Here is a 17,315-nt window from a genome sequence, read left to right as displayed (position 1 = left end):
GATAGGATGACAAAAGGGTGAAAAACTAGATGCAATGAATGCAAAAGTGCACTTTATACTGTTTCTCCCTTTCTTTTGTGACGCCGACAAGAGGAGAAGGGGGAAATGAAGTCATTGCATACCGGTTAAATCATCATTCTTGAATTGTGTACCGCAAAAGGCTGTGAGATGCCATTTATTTCAATCTCCTCTGTCTAAATGCAAAGATCGAACGCCGAACACAAACAGGAAACAGAGAGAGAGGCTGCTTGATGATCGGACATTGAAAAAGAGACAAAGGAGCGCTTTTGAGTTACTTCATTTTGTCATTCCATCTATTCATTTTACCATGTGAATTAAACTCAAAACTCCTCCTTTTGTTCTCCTCCTGTTCTTTTGTATGGGGTATGTAGCCTCTTAGCGTTATGCACTTTAACGCCCATTCACACTGACATTGGCGCTTTTCTTTTTACGCCCTTTTACGGCATAACAACAGTGTAAACCTTTTGCAACGCCCAATTCAGGCGCTAACAGCAATTCTAAGACGCCGTTCAACGTGGACAAACAACCGTATCCTCAATCTCTTACTTCATAACATCATTCCCGTTGGTTGAGAAAAGGATATGCACTGATTAATAGCATGCTGAGGTCATCAAAGTTCACTTCCAAAAGAATTGAGAGAGTTCTCATTTGCGGTCATTTGCGGTCTTTAAACATTCTCAGGAACCGGACCGTAATGAATATGAATGAATTGATGTTTAGCCGGTAATCTCAGTATCATCACGTGGAATACAAAAAGTGGCTTCATTCTATGGCTTCTCTTTGTATGATAGAGATAACACCTTCTATAGCAACCTGTCTCACTTTGATAAGCAATGATAGATAAGATATGACCCCTTGCCGTTATGTTGAAAGGAAGTCTATCTATCTTGAACGCATGCGTAAAGTAGAGATTCAATGTTCCTTGCAGAATAGAAAGAAAGACGGAAATATATATAGCATCATAATATAATCAAAGAGTAACACTCTCTTTCTCTTTTCATCCGTTCCGCATCCAATACGAATGTCAAAGTGGGGGTACCATTTCCGTACTTAACAATACAAAACCATTGACGCGTGGATGTGCTGCTGCTGATCAGTTGTATTGCTTTATTAAATGCACACATGCTTGCTTACACGCCGGAGCCGGTCTGGCACGGTAGAATTGAATGTTGTGTGTGTGTGTATGTGCTTGAGTGCGCGCTTGGGTTGTATGTTGAATGCACTGCACACAATGCATCATCTAAATTGCATTCATACACTGTAGTATGCCTCTAGCGAGCGGTTCAATTTTCAGCCCTTTAAACGCGGAGTTGTTCAATTAAAAGGGAGGGCATCAGCTGTTGTTCACTGTGCTTTTTGATTCGTCGGAGAAAAATACATACGTTAAGTAGAGTAAAAAAGACAAATTATAATTATTATTGGTCATCTCTTACATTTTACCTTTTACCACTTCTCCTCCTACTCTTTCATCGACCTCATTTTGCTAGTAGGTCAACTTTAATCACACATCTCTTCCCCAACATGGCATCAGCACCAACATCAAATACAGGAAATGAAGTTAAACGTAAATTCGCAGTTTTGGGTTCAAGAAGTGTTGGTAAATCAACAATGATCGTTCGTTATATGGATAACGTTTTTGTTGATTCTTATTATCCTACAATCGAGGCTACATTCACAAAGAGTATCAAATTCAAAGGACGGACATATAATTGCGATATCATTGACACTGCAGGACAGGTGAGTGTATGATAGCAATTCCAAAGTATCATCTACCGTACTGACACCCCCCTCCCCTCTCACATCCAGGACGAATACTCCATCTTGAACTCAAAACATGCTATCGGCATTCATGGCTACGTTCTAGTCTACTCCATCGCATCTCGTGCCAGTTTCGATATGATCCAAACCGTTTACGACAAAATCTTAAATTACACCGGAACTGAACATATTCCATGTGTTGTTGTTGGATCAAAGAGTGATTTACACGTTCAAAGACAGGTTAGCGAAGAAGAAGGAAAAGAATTAGCCAAACAACTCAAAAGCGCTTGGGTTGAAACTAGTGCAAGACATGACGTTAACGTTGCAAAAGTGTTTGAGCTCATGTTAGGCGAAACTGAACGTGATACAACCGAAGGTGGACCGGAACCTGAACCAAGCAAATGTGTTGTGATGTAAGATTGTTGTTGTTGCTGCACACATCACAATCCACTCCACTCTCATTTTACACACACAAGATTCCACGATGCAAATCTTTTGTTTTTTGCCTTTGCTTATGGTCGCTGCTGTACAACTCAATTCGCTCTATTGCCCGCTCGCAAAGCTATACTCTTTAAATCTATCTGTGGACCATACCTTGGATCTTTTTCCCCCTTTTCTTTTGTCTTTTGTCTCTAGGCTGCTCAGTCTTTTCTTTATTATCTGTGCATTGTACTATACCATATATTCCTCACGCTAATCCAAATGATCGCTCGTCCTGTAATGTTTTTGTTTGCAATTGTCTGGTTGCCATCTTCTATTACTGCTAAGAAGCCTTGAGATCTTACCAAGGATCGACTGGAGAGCAATCCAACGTATTCTGCCCGACTCCCTGGCCGAGTAGAACACTCTCTCTCACTTTAAAGTCTATACGCGTACACTTCACGCGCATTTACTGTACTCTTCCTCCCTCCCTTCCTCCCGATAAGAAGGGAAAAGTTGCTTTTGAGACCAACACCAAAGACGCGTGAGTTGGGTATCCAACACGCTGCTTTTTATTCATCATCATCATCGTCATTTGTTGCTGGTCGGCGGCGCATACAAGAAGGCAAGATGACTTCAACAACAGGCGGTAGCATACGTGGTGGAACAGAGGCAAAAGCAAGGCGGACAGGAATCATGTCACCACCTCCTTTGCCGGGAAGTTCGTTGAATACGACGAGACCATCTTTGCATACTGCACAAAATGTTAGAAGACCTTCTTCGGTTGCTTCTATGGCTTCTTCATCTTCACGCGTACAACATACATCTGCTTCTACTTCTTCAAGGAGAAGAAGGTTGGAAGATCTTGTACATGCTTCCGTTCCATCTGCAAGGCCAAGACGATCAGAAGTTGATAGAAAAAAGGTCGAAGAAAGGGATGCATGGCGATCTGAATTGGTTGAGACGGTTGAGGACATACTCGCAAACGAGAAAGAAGATGGAACCCAAAAGCTGGATCAAGGTCAATTGGTTACCTCTCTAAGACGTAAATTGACCAAACATGATCTTGATGGAGGACAGGGTTCGGCCGTAAGACTGGAAATGCTGGTCTCCAAAATGAAAAAACAGCCTGGCCTTTCTCGCGAAGTGAATGGCCTATTAGAGCTAGTTCAGGAACTTGCTTTCACGAATCGACTCGTATCACATGGACAGAATTCCGTTCCTTATCGACAACGAACACCAAAGCTTGATTCGGCACAGACCTTTCAGACTGATAAACAAAATGGAGCGACTAAACATGCAAGCTCGAACGAGGCTGAAACAAAGGCGCCGCTGGCCCCATCCACTTCAGCCGCAAATAATGCGAATCAGGAAGCAGCGATAACGAATGGATTAGCAGCCCTGAACTTGACGACAGATGAAAAGATGCTGCCCAAAGCCATGCTCTTGCAAAGATGGAGAGAGAAACGAGGTCAAGTGCCTATCTCAGAAGCAGAATTGATGCGAGATATCATCTATTTATTACAAGGTATCAATGGAAAATATGTCGGCTTCGAAGATGTTCTCTTGCCGGCTTCGAATGAGATGGGAGAGACGCGAGAAGCGGAAAGAATCGTAAAGGTGAAATTCTCTCAAGATTCAGAACATCTGATTTCACACCCAACAAAGCATTTGATTCATCGAGTTGCAGAACTTGGAAGGCTATACAAACGTATAGATGAATTTCATCGTCAATTTTCACAAAAAGAAGGTACTGGACTCATCATGCAGTCGCTGTGTCATTTTGTTTTGTCGGAATTGACAGACTATTACCGTCTTGTGGCTATCCTGGAGGCACAAATGAACAATGTTGAAACAGATGGCAATGACCAAAAAGGTTTAACACTTCGTCGGATATCTGTTTGGACGGAAGAAGTTACTCTGCGTATGCGATTGATCAGTACGATAATCGAAGGTTGTCAAGACGCCCACGGTGGAGCGATTGTGTCTCTTATTCATTCGTATACCTTTCATGGAGACCCATTGATCCGCAAATTCACCGCTGAGATACTCGATCAGGTCTCCAAACCGTTCTTTCATGCGCTGTCATTATGGATCTTTGAAGGCGAGTTGCAAGATCCATTTGAAGAGTTTTTCGTCGAGGCAAACAAAGATCTTAAAGCCACTTGGGGACCGACGGGTGAAGACTTGAACAGTGCCTTGTACATGTCCACTTCGCAAGATCACCACATGGCGCCTCCTTCATCTTTGTGGCAAAATCAGTTCCGCTTCCGTACCGAAATGCTGCCCAGCTTCATCCGGGAAAGTTTTGGACGAAAGATATTCAGTACAGGAAAGAGCTTAAATTTCATTCGATTTAGCTGTGATGATGCAGATTGGGTAGCCACCAAGGCTTCCCAAAGGAAGGAAGGTAATGCTATTCTGCGGTACGCTAATCTACCTGGCTTGGAACGTACGATCGATGAGGCATATGCTTCGGCAAGCACACGTTTATTGGACATCTTTATCGGCAAGTATAAGCTAATGGCACATCTTCGAGCTTTAAAGGATTACCTCATGCTCACAAAGGGAGACTTTACGGATCTTTTGATGGAGTCTATTGGACCTTCGTTGGACAAGCCTGCATCTTCGCTCTTTCGGCACAATCTTACCGCTTCACTTGAAACTTCCATTCGCGGATCCAATAGTCAATACGATGACGTTGATATCGTTGGTCGATTGGACGCTCGTATTCTTGATTTCAGCGAAGGAGATCTTGGTTGGGATAGCTTTACGCTGGAATATCGCGTAGATGAGCCTGTGAGCACGGTTTTGGACAATCATGCAATGCTTGGCTATCAGATTATCTTTAATCATCTTTGGAAGGTGAAAAGGGTGGAATTGGCATTGGGTAGTGGATGGGAAAAGTTGCTTTTGGCTGCAAATATGCTTAGAAGAATTCAACCTCGAACACTCAAAAAGGCAGCTCTGGCACGAAGGGCAACCATAGAACCGCAAAGTGCGATGCAAGGCCAAACTGGTGATGTCGCTTTGGTACGACAGGCTCATGTTGCTTTAGGCAATCTTGGCGAACAGATTCACTTTGTGAAACAATTGCAAGGCTTTGTGAATTTGGAGGTGGTTGAATATTCATGGAACGATTTAACTCAATTATTCTCAACACAAGCCAATCACAAGAACAGACTGATGGATCTGGACGAGTTGATTTCGACGCATCGTGCATACCTCAACACTTTGATATCAAAGATCATGCTGCGTGGTGTGACTAGTTCTTCTTCCGGTAGACGTGCACCTAATGATCAATTAGCCGTTGAAGTCAAGGCAAATTTGGATACAATGCTAGCGTTCGCTTTGGCTATCGAAGATCTTGCTCGTTATATCGTTGATCAAGTAGCAAGATCAGATTTGAGCGGAAACAAGAACCGCACCTCTACACCTGTCAACAGTAGTTCACGACCAGGTACGCCATCTTTGACATCTCAGGCATCCAGAAAAGCACCAATTGATGCTTCATCTTTGGAGAATATCAAGAACCGACTCGAGTCTAATCATGCCAAATTCCAATCTTCAACGCAGATGATCATTGGTAAATTGGAGAAACATTCCAATTTAGTCGTCCGTGACTTGGCAACGAGATTGAACTTCAATTCATACTACAGTCACTTATCAAGTTCTACAAGTGTTGCTGCTGTTAATCTGCCCGGACAATCTCGACGCTGAATAGAGAAGAAAGGCTGAAAAGACGCTTTTTGATGTATATTAGTAAAAACAACCCCAATGTATTACTGAAAGATTTGCGAAAGATTAATTACAAAGATATACTGCAGTGAAAAATATAAATAACCCCTTTGCTCAAAGCTTAGCCTTTGCTTTACGTCTATCCTGGAACCATCCCATCATGCCTAGATCCTTCTCTGCATAAATGTGTTTCGATTCAACGTACTCGTCCAAACCATGACTGCCCAATTCACGTCCATTACCACTCCATCCAAATCCTCCCCATTCAGCTCTTGGTGTATAAGCTCCAAATGTGTTTTGCCAAACGGTACCATGTCGTAAACGTTTTGCTATCCTTAGCGATCGATCTTTATCGGCTGTTTGAATACCGGCAGCTAGACCATAATTCGTATCATTTGCCAAAAAGATTGCTCTTTCTTCATCGCCTGCTTTGAACCTTTCAACGGTAAGGATAGGTGCAAATGTTTCTTCTTGTACGATCTTCATCGATCGATCACATTGGTCGAATACAGTTGGCAGGAAAAAGTATCCTTTTGACAATTTAGGATCTTCCGCTTGTTTACCGCCACAAAGCAATTTTGCTCCTTCTGATTTTCCAACTTCGATAAAACCTTTTGCTTTTTCCAAATGAGCAGCAGAGACTAGAGGTCCGCATTCCGTACCCTGTTCTAATCCATTCCCTAGAACGATTTGTTGAGCACGTTCAACAACGCCTGCAACGACATCATTTGCAAACGATCCTTTATCTTCAATGATCAGCCTAGCGCCCGAACTGCAAACTTGACCTGAATGAACAAAGACTGCAGTTAAAGCCATATCAATAGCAATATCCAAAGGAACATCCGAAAAGATCACATTTGGATTCTTTCCTCCTAATTCAACACAGCATCTTTTCACCGTTTCTGCACAACTGCGAATGATCGATCTTCCCGTTGCAAGTCCACCTGTGAAGCTTACAAGATCCACTGAAGGATGCGTTGTTAGCGTTGGGCCTACACTCTGTCCACCAGCCGTCAATATTTGAATTGCCTGAGGAGGAACTCCAGCTTCCAGCATGAGCTTGTGTAGATAAATTGTTGAGAGTGGTGTCACTTCTGAAGGTTTCACGATACAACTATTTCCTGCAACCAATGCAGGCGCAAGTTTCCAGCAGATTTGCAACAAAGGATAATTCCAAGGTGAGATTAACACACAAACTCCTACGGCCTCCTTTGTTACTTGACTGGTTACTGTATCAGGTATTCCTTTACCTGTGATCACTTTGGGTTTATCATATTTTATTCCTTCTTCAGCATAAAATTCAAAAACCGCCGTAACATCATCAATATCGATCTCTGATTCTCCAATCGTTTTTCCTGTATCGATCGTTTCAATCTTTGCTAATTCCGCCTTATTCTTTTGTAACAATTCAGCAATCTTTTTCAACAAAGGTGCACGAGAAGCGAACGTTCTTGAAGACCAATCAGATGTATCCTGGAACTTGCGTGCAGATTGAATTGCTCTTTCGGCATCTTGTGCATTTGCTTCATCGACATGCGTGATGATTGATGCGTCAAATGGATTGATCGTTGGTCTACTCTGTCCGGAAGAAGAATGTGTCCATTGTCCGTCTATAAACAAAGTAGGCTTTGGTGCTTTTGTGTTTGTAATGGCTGCCATGTTGCTAGATTGTAGGGAAGCCTGTGCTGCAAGATCGATGCTGTAGTTCTGAGGAAGAAAGGATTCGTGTTTGTCAGTCTGAATGTCCTAAATGATAATAGCTTTTCTTCTCTTATTGTCAGAGTCTGGTTAATCGCTTGTCTCGGCACATATACATTCTTTGAATGTATCAAGTACGTGTTGGATTGTTCATGTGGATATTGATGTTCTTCATCATCGAAATAAAGAAATGATTTGCTGTGATACTCACTTTCTTATGTGGAAGAGACGTGAATGATGAATGCGCCTGCCTTGCTGGTGAGTGTGTTAAATAAGGCTTTGCAAGTTGCTGAAAATTTCTCGTTGTTTCTCTTAAACGGATAGGTGGTTTATATACTGCCTGTCGTAAAGATCGTAATACAATCTGTGACATTAAGGGCGGTATGGAATGCTCGTGATAAGAGAAGAAAACAAGAATTGAAAGTGAAGCCGTGGCAAGTATAAACGAATGAGAATTTTATCACAAATTAGACTAGAACGCTTTATGTCCGTGCGAAATGCGCGATACGCTGCAACCTTTTAACCGCTCATTCAATCAATCACGTTATCTTTTCTTCTGTACATCAGATCAACATTAGAAGCCTCTTACGTAGATAGGATCGTTTTTAAAAAGCGCCACAATCTGTTTGCAATTTAATCAACATTTGTTTTGCCTTTTGCCTTTCTGCATTTGGGATACCGAATGCGTGTGTGTGTGTGTGTGTGTGTGTGTGGTGTTACTGTCGCGCTGTAAATCCACAAGGGGGTTTGAGCGCGTTTAAGGCAGATCGACAGAAGAAATAGAATCGCGTGTCCCAAAGGGGGAGAGCAAGCAAGTGAACCCAAAATAGGTCTTGTGTGTGTGCGTGCAAATGGGAAGGCGGATAGTGTTGGAGTGTACACTGATATTCTGCCTTAAGCCTTGCAATCCATCCATTTCTCGCATTGACTTTACAATCATCATCCTTTTACACTATTCTTCCCATTCCTCCCTTTCTCAATAACCATCATAGAGGCATTCATTTCCAATCAACACCAAAGATCGATTACCATCTCTCGGCTGCTTCGTATAGCAAAAATGCCTAATCCCTCTTTACCATCCGACTATGCTGCCATACTCAACGAATTGAATAGAGACGTCTCTCGTCATCAACCACGAGATCCTTTACAATTTTGTGCTGATTGGTTCGCTGCAAAGTTACGTGAAGAACGTTATTTGGCTGCAAATGGTAATCTAGGTACAACAGCCGCCGCTGCCGCTGCTGCTGCAGGTCGATCGGGTTCAGGACTAAATTCATCTTCTCAATCATCATCTTTGGAAGATACGCCAATGGCACAAGCATCTTCTACATTTTCCACTTCCAATCCATTCTCACCTTCAACAGGATCAACTTTTGGCACGCCTGCAACAGGAACAGGCACACCTTTTACTGCTGAAAGTGCGGCCGGTACATTTGCACCTCCAGCAAATTACAACTTTGCAAGAAGGACAAGTGTTAGTGCTGAATCGTTAGCACCCGCTTCAGGATCACCTGCTTCTACACCATCACTAACGGAACCTTTGCAAAAGACTGTAATTCCAAAAAGTGATTCACAAATGCAAAGAATTCGTACTTCAATTCAAAATAATTTATTATTCCGCAATTTGGATGAAGAACAAGAAAGGGACGTACTATTAGCAATGAAAGAAGTAACTTGTGATCCAAATACGATTGTTATCAGACAAGGTGATCAAGGAGATTTCTTTTATGTTGTCGAAAGTGGATCTTTGGATGTTTATGTTAAAGCTGGAGGTGCAGAAAATGGCTTTGGCGTTCCAGGTGGTATACCAGGCCGTGGTAGCGTTGGCAGTATCGCAAGCACGGATTCCGAAGGTCCCGCAACTACTCAATTCGGTAATACAATCGTACCAGGAACAAACTTGAGTGCAACGTTGGGAGATCATAAAGTGACTTATGGTCCATCTGATGCATTTGGTGAATTGGCATTATTGTACCTCCAACCTCGTGCAGCAAGTATTGTCTCTACGTCAAAGTGTGTCCTTTGGGCTTTAGATCGTGTCACATTCCGAAGCATTTTGATGGAAACGAATGCAAAGAAACGTGGACAACTAGAAAAGTTCTTGCGAGGCGTTCATCTATTCGAAACACTGGATTCTGCTAAATTATCCAAATTGGCTGATGCTTTGCAATTCCGTGATTACAATTACGGTGAACGTATTATCGAACAAGGTGAAAGAGGAACGGAATTCTTTATCGTGGTTGATGGAATCGTTAGCGTACGAAAACGTAGAGATCCAAGTGCACCAGAAGATGATTGTGGTACATTGGTAACGGGAGAATATTTCGGTGAATTGGCTTTGCTCAATAATGCACCTCGTGCTGCCTCAATCGTTGCTACTCAACCACCTGCGGATACCGCAACTTCTGGAAAAGTTAGAGTGGCCGTTTTATCCGAATCGGCATTTAAGCGATTGGTCGGATCTTTGGCAAGTACGATGGAATTACATGCATCAACGCATTATTACGGAAGCAATAGTCGTGATGGATCAGTTTCATCCACAGGAAGTGGTTCGGCAATCGATCCAACGACTACTTTGCCATCTAATATTTCAGCCGCAATCAATGCTTCAAATTCGGATGTTGGACCAAGTCCGCATGATGTCGTTGAAGGAGGTCTTGATCCTCGATCGGGAAGTAGCATGGGACGTTGGGTTGGCGGATTAGGTGCAAGTCCATTCGGTTCTGTTCCTGCTCCTGCACCATCAATAGAAATACCTCCAAGAAGTTGAAGTTGCTAGGAGATCGTGTCATGTATGTTAAGAGTTTCTACGAATGTTATCCCTTTTTTTCTCGCTATTATTTGCTCAGACAGACATATTTTTGATAACAAGATATAGAATTACTTTTTTAAAATGAGATGAAGTACACAGAAAAAACAAAACTCAAAAGGTACTCTCTAATCGGCCAAACCCGAAAAGTAGCAAATGTCAAAGATTGACATTGAGAAGACAAGCCTTGTTCCTCTTCTTTTTTTCTCTCTCTCAAAGAGCAGTCTTTCCCTGTGAATCAACGCGCAAGAAGCACATCAAAACGGCACAGAACAAGAACAAAGCTCCAGAGGTATAAACGGGTGCGTTTGGAACGGTTGCTCCGTAAATGGCGATAATAGGAGAGAAAAGACCGAACAATCTGTTTAGTGAAGAAGCAATTCCATCACCCGTTCCACGATGAGGAGCAGGGAAAACTTCAGGTGTGTATGCGTACAAAACACCGTACATGATATTTTGGAAACATGCTTCTAAACAATTGAAAGCAAGGAAAGCGGCACGATTTGGTGCACCTGTACCGGCAAAAACGAAAACACCAGTTAACAAAGTACCAATTGCCATAGCACCACGACGTCCTGATCTGGGCAAATCTACCATCCATGCAGCAATGATCGAACCTGGAACACCACAAATGGAAATATAAGCGTATTCAGAGTAAGTTTGACTGACCGTAGTAGCACTTGTGTCCAATTGTTTGTTTTGCAGGTAAAGAGGCAAGAAGGCATTGAAAAGTGGGTATGCCAAACCGATGAAAGCCCAAAGCATAAAAATGAAAGTTGTGTTCAACGCCATTCCTTTTCCGGCAAACAAAGGTGTAATGTGTTTCACGTCTGGCTTCAAATTGCTGATACGGAAGTTTTTGACTGCTTTGCCCAATTGTCTTGGAACAGCGATCAAAGAGTGAGCTAAACCAACGAATCCACGCTTGTCTTCAGGAAGATCGGCTTCCTCGTCCATACCAACTTCTTCGCCTGCAGCAGAGCGCAAGATGCTCACGCTGATCACCTCGTCACCTAATTCCTTTCCGTTACGACGTGCGATTTCACGAAGGGTGCGAACGGCTTCTGCATCACGACCTTGAGCGACCAAGAATTTAGGTGATTCAGGCAATTGGAAAACAGCGAAACGACAGAGGAACATGACGAACGTAACTGCTCCCAAAGTGTAGAATGTATAACGCCATCCCATATTGTCTGCAGCATTGCATCGTCCGTATTCTCTGAATTGCTCCGATGTTTCAACATTGCTTCCTTGACATGTGTAGTTTGCGATAAAGGCCCAAGCGATCAAAGATGCGAATAATTGACCCAAAGACCAAAAGACGGACAATAACGTCAAAAGGTATTGCTTGTCACCTGGAATGAACTCCAAGAACAACATTCCATCGACGGGCAAATTACCACCCAAACCGACACCCAAAGCGGCCAACAAACCACCCAAGCCGACAAAGCTGGGTGCACCACCTGCAGCGATACCAAAGATACCGGACAAAGCCAAAGTAGCGTTGAAAGCAAGACGACGACCTACAATGTCGGCCAAAATACCCCAACCGGCAGCACCGATGATCAAACCGATATAAAGGGCAAAAGTCATCCATTGAATTTGTGTTTTACCGAATTCACGTTGAACGGCAGGCAAGATGATTGCAACACCTTGAAGCCATAGATTATCAACGAACCAACCGAAACCGGACAATAAGAAAAGAGCCCATTGGAATTTTCCCATTCCGATATGTTCGTTCATGACTCGGTTCAAGATGTACACTTTACGTTCGTATGCATCTGAGACACCAGAAGCTTCAAGACGTTTGCCCAAATCTTCTGGATCGATCAGTTCACCTTTTGGGTGATCTAATGGATCATCTTTCTTTTCGGCCTCTGTTCCGTTTGTTGATGGGTTCTTCTTTTCTTCTGATGAACGGCGGTTGACGTGGGCATCAGCGTTTGTTGCGCCTGTCTGAGGGTCGCTTTCACGGACGGGAACCACTTGCGAACTCATGATGAAAGAAGTGTGTTTGTGTTTGAAAGTTGTTAAGCTTGAGTATCTTCCTCTACTATTAACAAGAACAAGTCACCGTATACAAGTATGTATGACGATGAGAAGTTTGTGTTAAAGGGAGGAGAGGATATAGGGGTATAGTTGGTGATGATAAAGTCAGGAACAAAGATGCGAGATGGATAGAATGAGCCTCTTATAAGAAGGCTGCATAAAAAGTGGGATGATATCAGCCAATGAAAAAAAAGAAAGGCTGAAAATTTTCTTTAGTTTGGGAGAGGGAATTAGGTGGCAGAGAGTAGAATGGTACCCGTTACCTGTGTGAAAAGGTATTCGTACCTACTTTTGGCAAAGAAGAGGGAAAACGGGTACTTTAGCACGGAAGAGAGAAATTCGTCCGATTTTTGTACACCGTTCATATGCGCGGCGCCTAGATTTAGCCGCCAAGGAAATGAATTTGTTTTTGCGGTAACACAAAGGATAATAGCCTTAAAATATTGGGAGGAGTAAGTGCACTCTAAACGGGTAGCATCTAGCCCTTGCTCTCGTGTGATTTGGACCTGGGCCAGTGAAAAGTGCTTCTAATGCACAAAGCCTGGATCCTTTCTAGGCATTCAGGCTGTGTTTGCGGAATGGGAATGCAGTTCCAGTAAAAGGGATACAAAAAGCACTACAAGCGGGATTCAAGCAGCACAAGTTTGCATGAGACTGCTTTTTCAGCACAAGATTTGTTCAGGTATGATATTGACGTGCAGATCATTCAAAGTAGTAACCGAGTCGATGCATGGGCAGAGGGCAGTCGCCCGGATCGTGTAAAACCGACTTTACTTTCCGCTGTGGCGGAAGAGACGCTTGGCAAAAAAGCAGAGATAGGGAGAATTGGTCGCGAAACGCGTTTGCAGTTAGGCGCAGCAGGCGCAAGAAGAGCAGGTGTTTTATTACCTCTCACGCTAAATCATTGTAGCATGCGTGCGCGTAGTGCGTCTGTGGTGTAGAAGAAATGCACTCAAGACCTAGCACAATTGAAATCGCCGTGCTACATTGCAGCGCCGGTCGGATAGAAGGAAACCTGACTGAAACGGCGCGCTGCTGCTGCACATACGGGCGTGTTATGTGCTAGTGCGATCCAAGTGAGAGAATTGCGAATGTGCATTTTGCATACGTAATCTTCAGCCCGCCAAGCGAGAAATTGATGTTTTGCATGCATTATCCTGTTTCAATGCAATGCACTGCATCATATCGTCATCCATTTTTAATTGAATATCATGCTGGACTTCACTCCGTCTAATCCGAAAGCGGAAAAGCGGTGTAAGCCATCCTCGTTCCTCACTAAAAGACCCGATTTGGGGTATAACACTTTATTTCCCCACACATTAACTCTTCTTTCAACCCGCTAAACCCTGTCAAATCGGCTATTAGACCCTCAAAATATCCGATGATCGACTACAAAGAATTCTGTTTTGGACGTTCTGATCGGGAAATGGAAAAAAGAAAAAGCTTAATGACGTCTTATTAAGCATGACGATTAATGAATGTAATGAAGATCTGGGGTAAGTGGATCGAGACGCTATGATGGCATTATTTCTATAACTTGCTCTCTGATTACGTGCTCGTTGATATGTTTTCAATTTAATATACATTACATTGACTTCTGATTCGTGACTAAGCAAGACGGGGGGTGGTGAGTGTATTTGTTTATTTGGCAAATTCAAATAACCAGTCAAGTGTCATCAGAGTGTAAATTGCCAGCATCTTCTGTCAATATCCTTAAGTCTGAGCGGTTATACCATTAGATGTCCTCTTTCATGTCTTTGATCTTATTCAATTAGAAAGCAGTCAAGTCCTTTGCTTTTGATTTCGCACTGTTGCCAATACGGGCTATTCTTACGCGGATGTGTGTCACGTGATTGAGGACATGATCCTTTCCAAACAGGCACGACCCTCTATCGAAGCGTCATGATGACGAGAACCAAGAGGCAGGAGTTATGGGGTAAGGTGATCGTTCGATCTTGTCTTGAACGTATGATGAATAAAAGTGTAAAAGATGTATGCTTTCATATTCTCATCGTGTGCACAAGTCTTCAAATTGACATCAGGTGCGAACATAGAAAGCATGATCATAAAAAAGAAATTTCGTCATTTAAAAAAATAATTTCAAGAATTCTCCTGATTTTCCCTTGTTTGTGGAGTGTTTCCCTGTTTGCTGTGGCTCAAATGTTGAAGAAAGATATAAAAAGCAGCAAGATCCAAATTGGCGACACCCCTTAATCTCAAAAAAATAAAAAAGGATCTCTACCTTTCCCCTTGTTCAAGATAGTGGAGCAACCCCTAACCTCTCAAGTTATCTTATAAAGATCCAATCATTTGGCAATATTCTCATATCATCTCTTCTTTTTCATCTTTATCATCCATTTTTGTCCTCGAACGGACCGTTCATTCATCAACAATAAATCACAAAAATGGGAAAAACAAGATATTGGTTAATTTTGTTGTTTGTGTTGGCAATTGCAACAACACTTTGTCATGGTGGAGATGAAAGTATACGAATGTTTAAAGTTCGACAAGTATCAACACAAACTTCTGGAAAAGTTTCAGGTGGTGCAGATTCAGCAGCAAATGCAGCTCAAGCAGCAGGTGATACAATCGATACAGGTTCAGGCGGTGCTCGTAGTACACCTCAAACGCCAAAACAATTTGCTGAATTGTTGAGTGGTGTATTCTTTGGTGGTATTTTAACAATTTTGTTTGGTGGTGCTCTTGCTGTGCAAATTTGGCATTATTTTGAACGTTTTGGTCGTAAAGGTTCGGATAGGTTAATTTTACAAATGGCCGTTGGTTCAATTTTGTTTTTTTCTCTCTTTCAAGTTGCCGTCATTATCGATCGTTTATATGAAATTCACGTTGCAAAATTTGGTGATTTCGCTTTTCCACTTTTAACTGTCGGTTGGCAAATCAGTGCAAGTTGGGTCTGTATCGCTATCAATACGGGAATCGTGCAAATCTATTACGCTCATCGTGTATGGCTCGCATTCAATAAAAACATTGCAATCTTTATCGTTTATTCTATCATGATCGCTTTTACGTTCTTTGGTGGTTTTGCAAGTGCTGGCTTGATTATTGCTTCAGGTAGTGCAGCAAATGTCAAAGGTCAAGCTTTGCATTGTGAGTATTCCCCTGAAAGGAGTTTCTTCTCATGGACCCTTTACTGATTTACGCCCTCCTGTCCCCCTTACGGTGAATTTATTCAGCCTTCCAGCCGAATTCCATCCCATGGCAATTCTCCGTCGTGTTTGTGAGTATAGCAGACAGAATGAATTAAGTGATGAGCTGACTGTTTTTTTATTCATTCAACAGGCAACATGGCTCTGTTCCTTAGCTGCTACGGATGTCAGTTTATGTTTCTGTTTGTCTTACCAATTGAGCAAGGTGCGTATACCCTAATGAAAGACATAATTTGTCATCGGCTGACGACTTCATTTAACCTTTCAATAGATGTCAACGCCTTTCTTCCACACTCGTTACGCCGTTGCTCGTTTGCTATTGCTTTCGCTTGAAACATGCTTGGCAACTTGCACCCTCTCTCTCGCATCTATGATCTTATTCTTGAGTATTCCCTATCAATTCCACTTGTGAGTATCAAAACAAGATTAATCTCGCGACTTCTAACTGACCCTTCCGTCGATCCCTTTTAGCCAAATCACTTTCTTACCTATCGGACAAGTCATGGCATCTTCTTTGTTGGTCACTTTGATGGCACGTCCATCTATTGCACGTGAACTTGCACAAGATCAACTGGGTCTTTCGTTAGAGAACAACATAGATGCTGCCTCTCATAACGCTCCACAATCGTTAGCCAAACCTGTCGTAAAACGATTGATGCGAAAGGAATACAAAAAGAGACCAAAGGGTGATGGAACGGGAGTTCATATGACAATGACACAATCGCAAATGGCCGTCGAACCGGACGGAAGAAGGTTTGAGATGGAAGATGATGATGCAAGTCAATATGGCGAAAAGCGATCTATGTTCTCCAGTCCACTCGGCATTCCTACTCGTGGTGTTTTACAGCCAACTCCATTTGAGTCTACTGAACCAACACCAACAAACGAAAAATCAGGTCGTAGAGTTAATTTCAAAGAGATGTTCTTGGGTGATGGTCAATCTGGTGGCGTTGCAAGTCGAATGAAAACTCTTGTACCAAACAATTCTAATACCGACGTGGGCACTTCTGATAGTCGTTATTTGGGAGCCGTAGTAGCAAGTACGCCAAACGTCAACATTGCAAAGATGGCAAACATTGGAGCAGAAAAAGGACAAAAGATTGTTGAAGTTCCAAAGAAAGAATCGCAATCGAACCTGACAGGATCAGTCACTCCTGCAGGCGAAGTCGAAGTGGTTCAATATGGTAGAACACCTCTTGGCCGATTGGTGCCAATGCAATCTTCCAATTCATTAACACGTGCAGATGGCAATACGCAGTACAGTAGCGAGGCGGTCAGTGAAGAATACGAAGAAGGCTCATATCGTGCAATGTGATGTGTATGGTTCATCCTTGTGCAACCCTACTCAAGATCGTTTCCCCTTCTCTCATTCCAGGATATAGTTTAGACTCCTTTTTTTCCTTTAATCGTGTAGATACAGTACCAACCATCTTGCTGTTCGTACTTTTTCCGTCTCCATCAACTCTTTCTAACGAAATAAAAAAGAATAGAACATTCTTTTGTTGCACGTTGACATGATGGGAAGGAGCAGAAAAGAGAAAAGAACCTTTAGCCAATTACAGTCATTACCCTACCCTACCGATAAGATTAGAGAAACACAGCCGCGGTGCCGATAAGATTAAGAAGAAACGCGTGTTAAGCCTGCGTGTTGGTTA

The 17,315-nt window shown here is 42.6% G+C and overlaps 6 protein-coding genes across 6 annotated transcripts; 4 read left to right on the top strand and 2 right to left on the bottom strand.

Annotated features, from left to right (window-relative positions):
- Positions 1-1,314: 1,314 nt before the first annotated feature.
- FA14DRAFT_150194 (uncharacterized protein) lies at positions 1,315-2,504 on the top strand. The gene is made up of 2 exons (XM_025497428.1): positions 1,315-1,758; positions 1,828-2,504. The coding sequence occupies exons 1-2, from the start codon at positions 1,543-1,545 to the stop codon at positions 2,194-2,196; spliced, it is 585 nt and encodes a 194-aa protein (XP_025352350.1). The 5' UTR covers positions 1,315-1,542; the 3' UTR covers positions 2,197-2,504.
- Positions 2,505-3,048: 544 nt separating this feature from the next.
- FA14DRAFT_138591 (uncharacterized protein) lies at positions 3,049-6,288 on the top strand. Its single transcript, XM_025497063.1, has 2 exons — positions 3,049-5,197; positions 5,258-6,288. Exons 1-2 carry the CDS (start codon positions 3,301-3,303, stop codon positions 5,917-5,919), a joined length of 2,559 nt encoding a protein of 852 aa, XP_025352349.1. The 5' UTR covers positions 3,049-3,300; the 3' UTR covers positions 5,920-6,288.
- Positions 5,940-7,893, bottom strand: FA14DRAFT_162323 (putative aldehyde dehydrogenase). Its single transcript, XM_025499539.1, has 2 exons — positions 7,847-7,893; positions 5,940-7,644 (listed from the first exon to the last, which is right to left on the bottom strand). Exon 2 carries the CDS (start codon positions 7,594-7,596, stop codon positions 6,052-6,054), a length of 1,545 nt encoding a protein of 514 aa, XP_025352348.1. The 5' UTR covers positions 7,597-7,644; positions 7,847-7,893; the 3' UTR covers positions 5,940-6,051.
- Positions 7,894-8,314: 421 nt separating this feature from the next.
- Positions 8,315-10,544, top strand: FA14DRAFT_162321 (camp-binding domain-like protein). Its single transcript, XM_025499538.1, has one exon. It carries the CDS (start codon positions 8,693-8,695, stop codon positions 10,403-10,405), a length of 1,713 nt encoding a protein of 570 aa, XP_025352347.1. The 5' UTR covers positions 8,315-8,692; the 3' UTR covers positions 10,406-10,544.
- Positions 10,545-10,657: 113 nt separating this feature from the next.
- On the bottom strand, positions 10,658-12,880 carry FA14DRAFT_168986 (MFS general substrate transporter; the record flags this gene model as incomplete). Its single annotated transcript, XM_025500179.1, has 2 exons — positions 12,283-12,880; positions 10,658-12,261 (listed from the first exon to the last, which is right to left on the bottom strand). Exons 1-2 carry the CDS (start codon positions 12,440-12,442, stop codon positions 10,658-10,660), a joined length of 1,764 nt encoding a protein of 587 aa, XP_025352346.1. The 5' UTR covers positions 12,443-12,880.
- Positions 12,881-14,898: 2,018 nt separating this feature from the next.
- On the top strand, positions 14,899-16,975 carry FA14DRAFT_157974 (uncharacterized protein; the record flags this gene model as incomplete). The annotated part of the gene is made up of 5 exons (XM_025497932.1): positions 14,899-15,601; positions 15,688-15,731; positions 15,794-15,865; positions 15,932-16,068; positions 16,132-16,975. 5 exons carry the CDS (start codon positions 14,899-14,901, stop codon positions 16,973-16,975), a joined length of 1,800 nt encoding a protein of 599 aa, XP_025352345.1.
- Positions 16,976-17,315: the final 340 nt, after the last annotated feature.

This window comes from Meira miltonrushii (genome assembly GCF_003144205.1).
Source record: "Meira miltonrushii strain MCA 3882 unplaced genomic scaffold FA14scaffold_5, whole genome shotgun sequence".
NCBI lineage: Eukaryota > Fungi > Basidiomycota > Exobasidiomycetes > Exobasidiales > Brachybasidiaceae > Meira > Meira miltonrushii.
This window is presented reverse-complemented; position numbering and strand designations above follow the sequence as displayed.

Excerpts from the sequence above, each read along its gene's own strand:
- FA14DRAFT_150194 (XM_025497428.1), top strand. The coding sequence starts at position 1,543 with ATGGCATCAGCACCAACATCAAATACAGGAAATGAAGTTAAACGTAAA. Across the intron at positions 1,759-1,827 it reads TCATTGACACTGCAGGACAG|GACGAATACTCCATCTTGAA; the intron begins GTGAGTGTATGA and ends TCTCACATCCAG.
- FA14DRAFT_138591 (XM_025497063.1), top strand. The coding sequence starts at position 3,301 with ATGCTGGTCTCCAAAATGAAAAAACAGCCTGGCCTTTCTCGCGAAGTG. Across the intron at positions 5,198-5,257 it reads GGCAACCATAGAACCGCAAA|GCAATCTTGGCGAACAGATT; the intron begins GTGCGATGCAAG and ends ATGTTGCTTTAG.
- FA14DRAFT_162323 (XM_025499539.1), bottom strand. The coding sequence starts at position 7,596 with ATGGCAGCCATTACAAACACAAAAGCACCAAAGCCTACTTTGTTTATA.
- FA14DRAFT_162321 (XM_025499538.1), top strand. The coding sequence starts at position 8,693 with ATGCCTAATCCCTCTTTACCATCCGACTATGCTGCCATACTCAACGAA.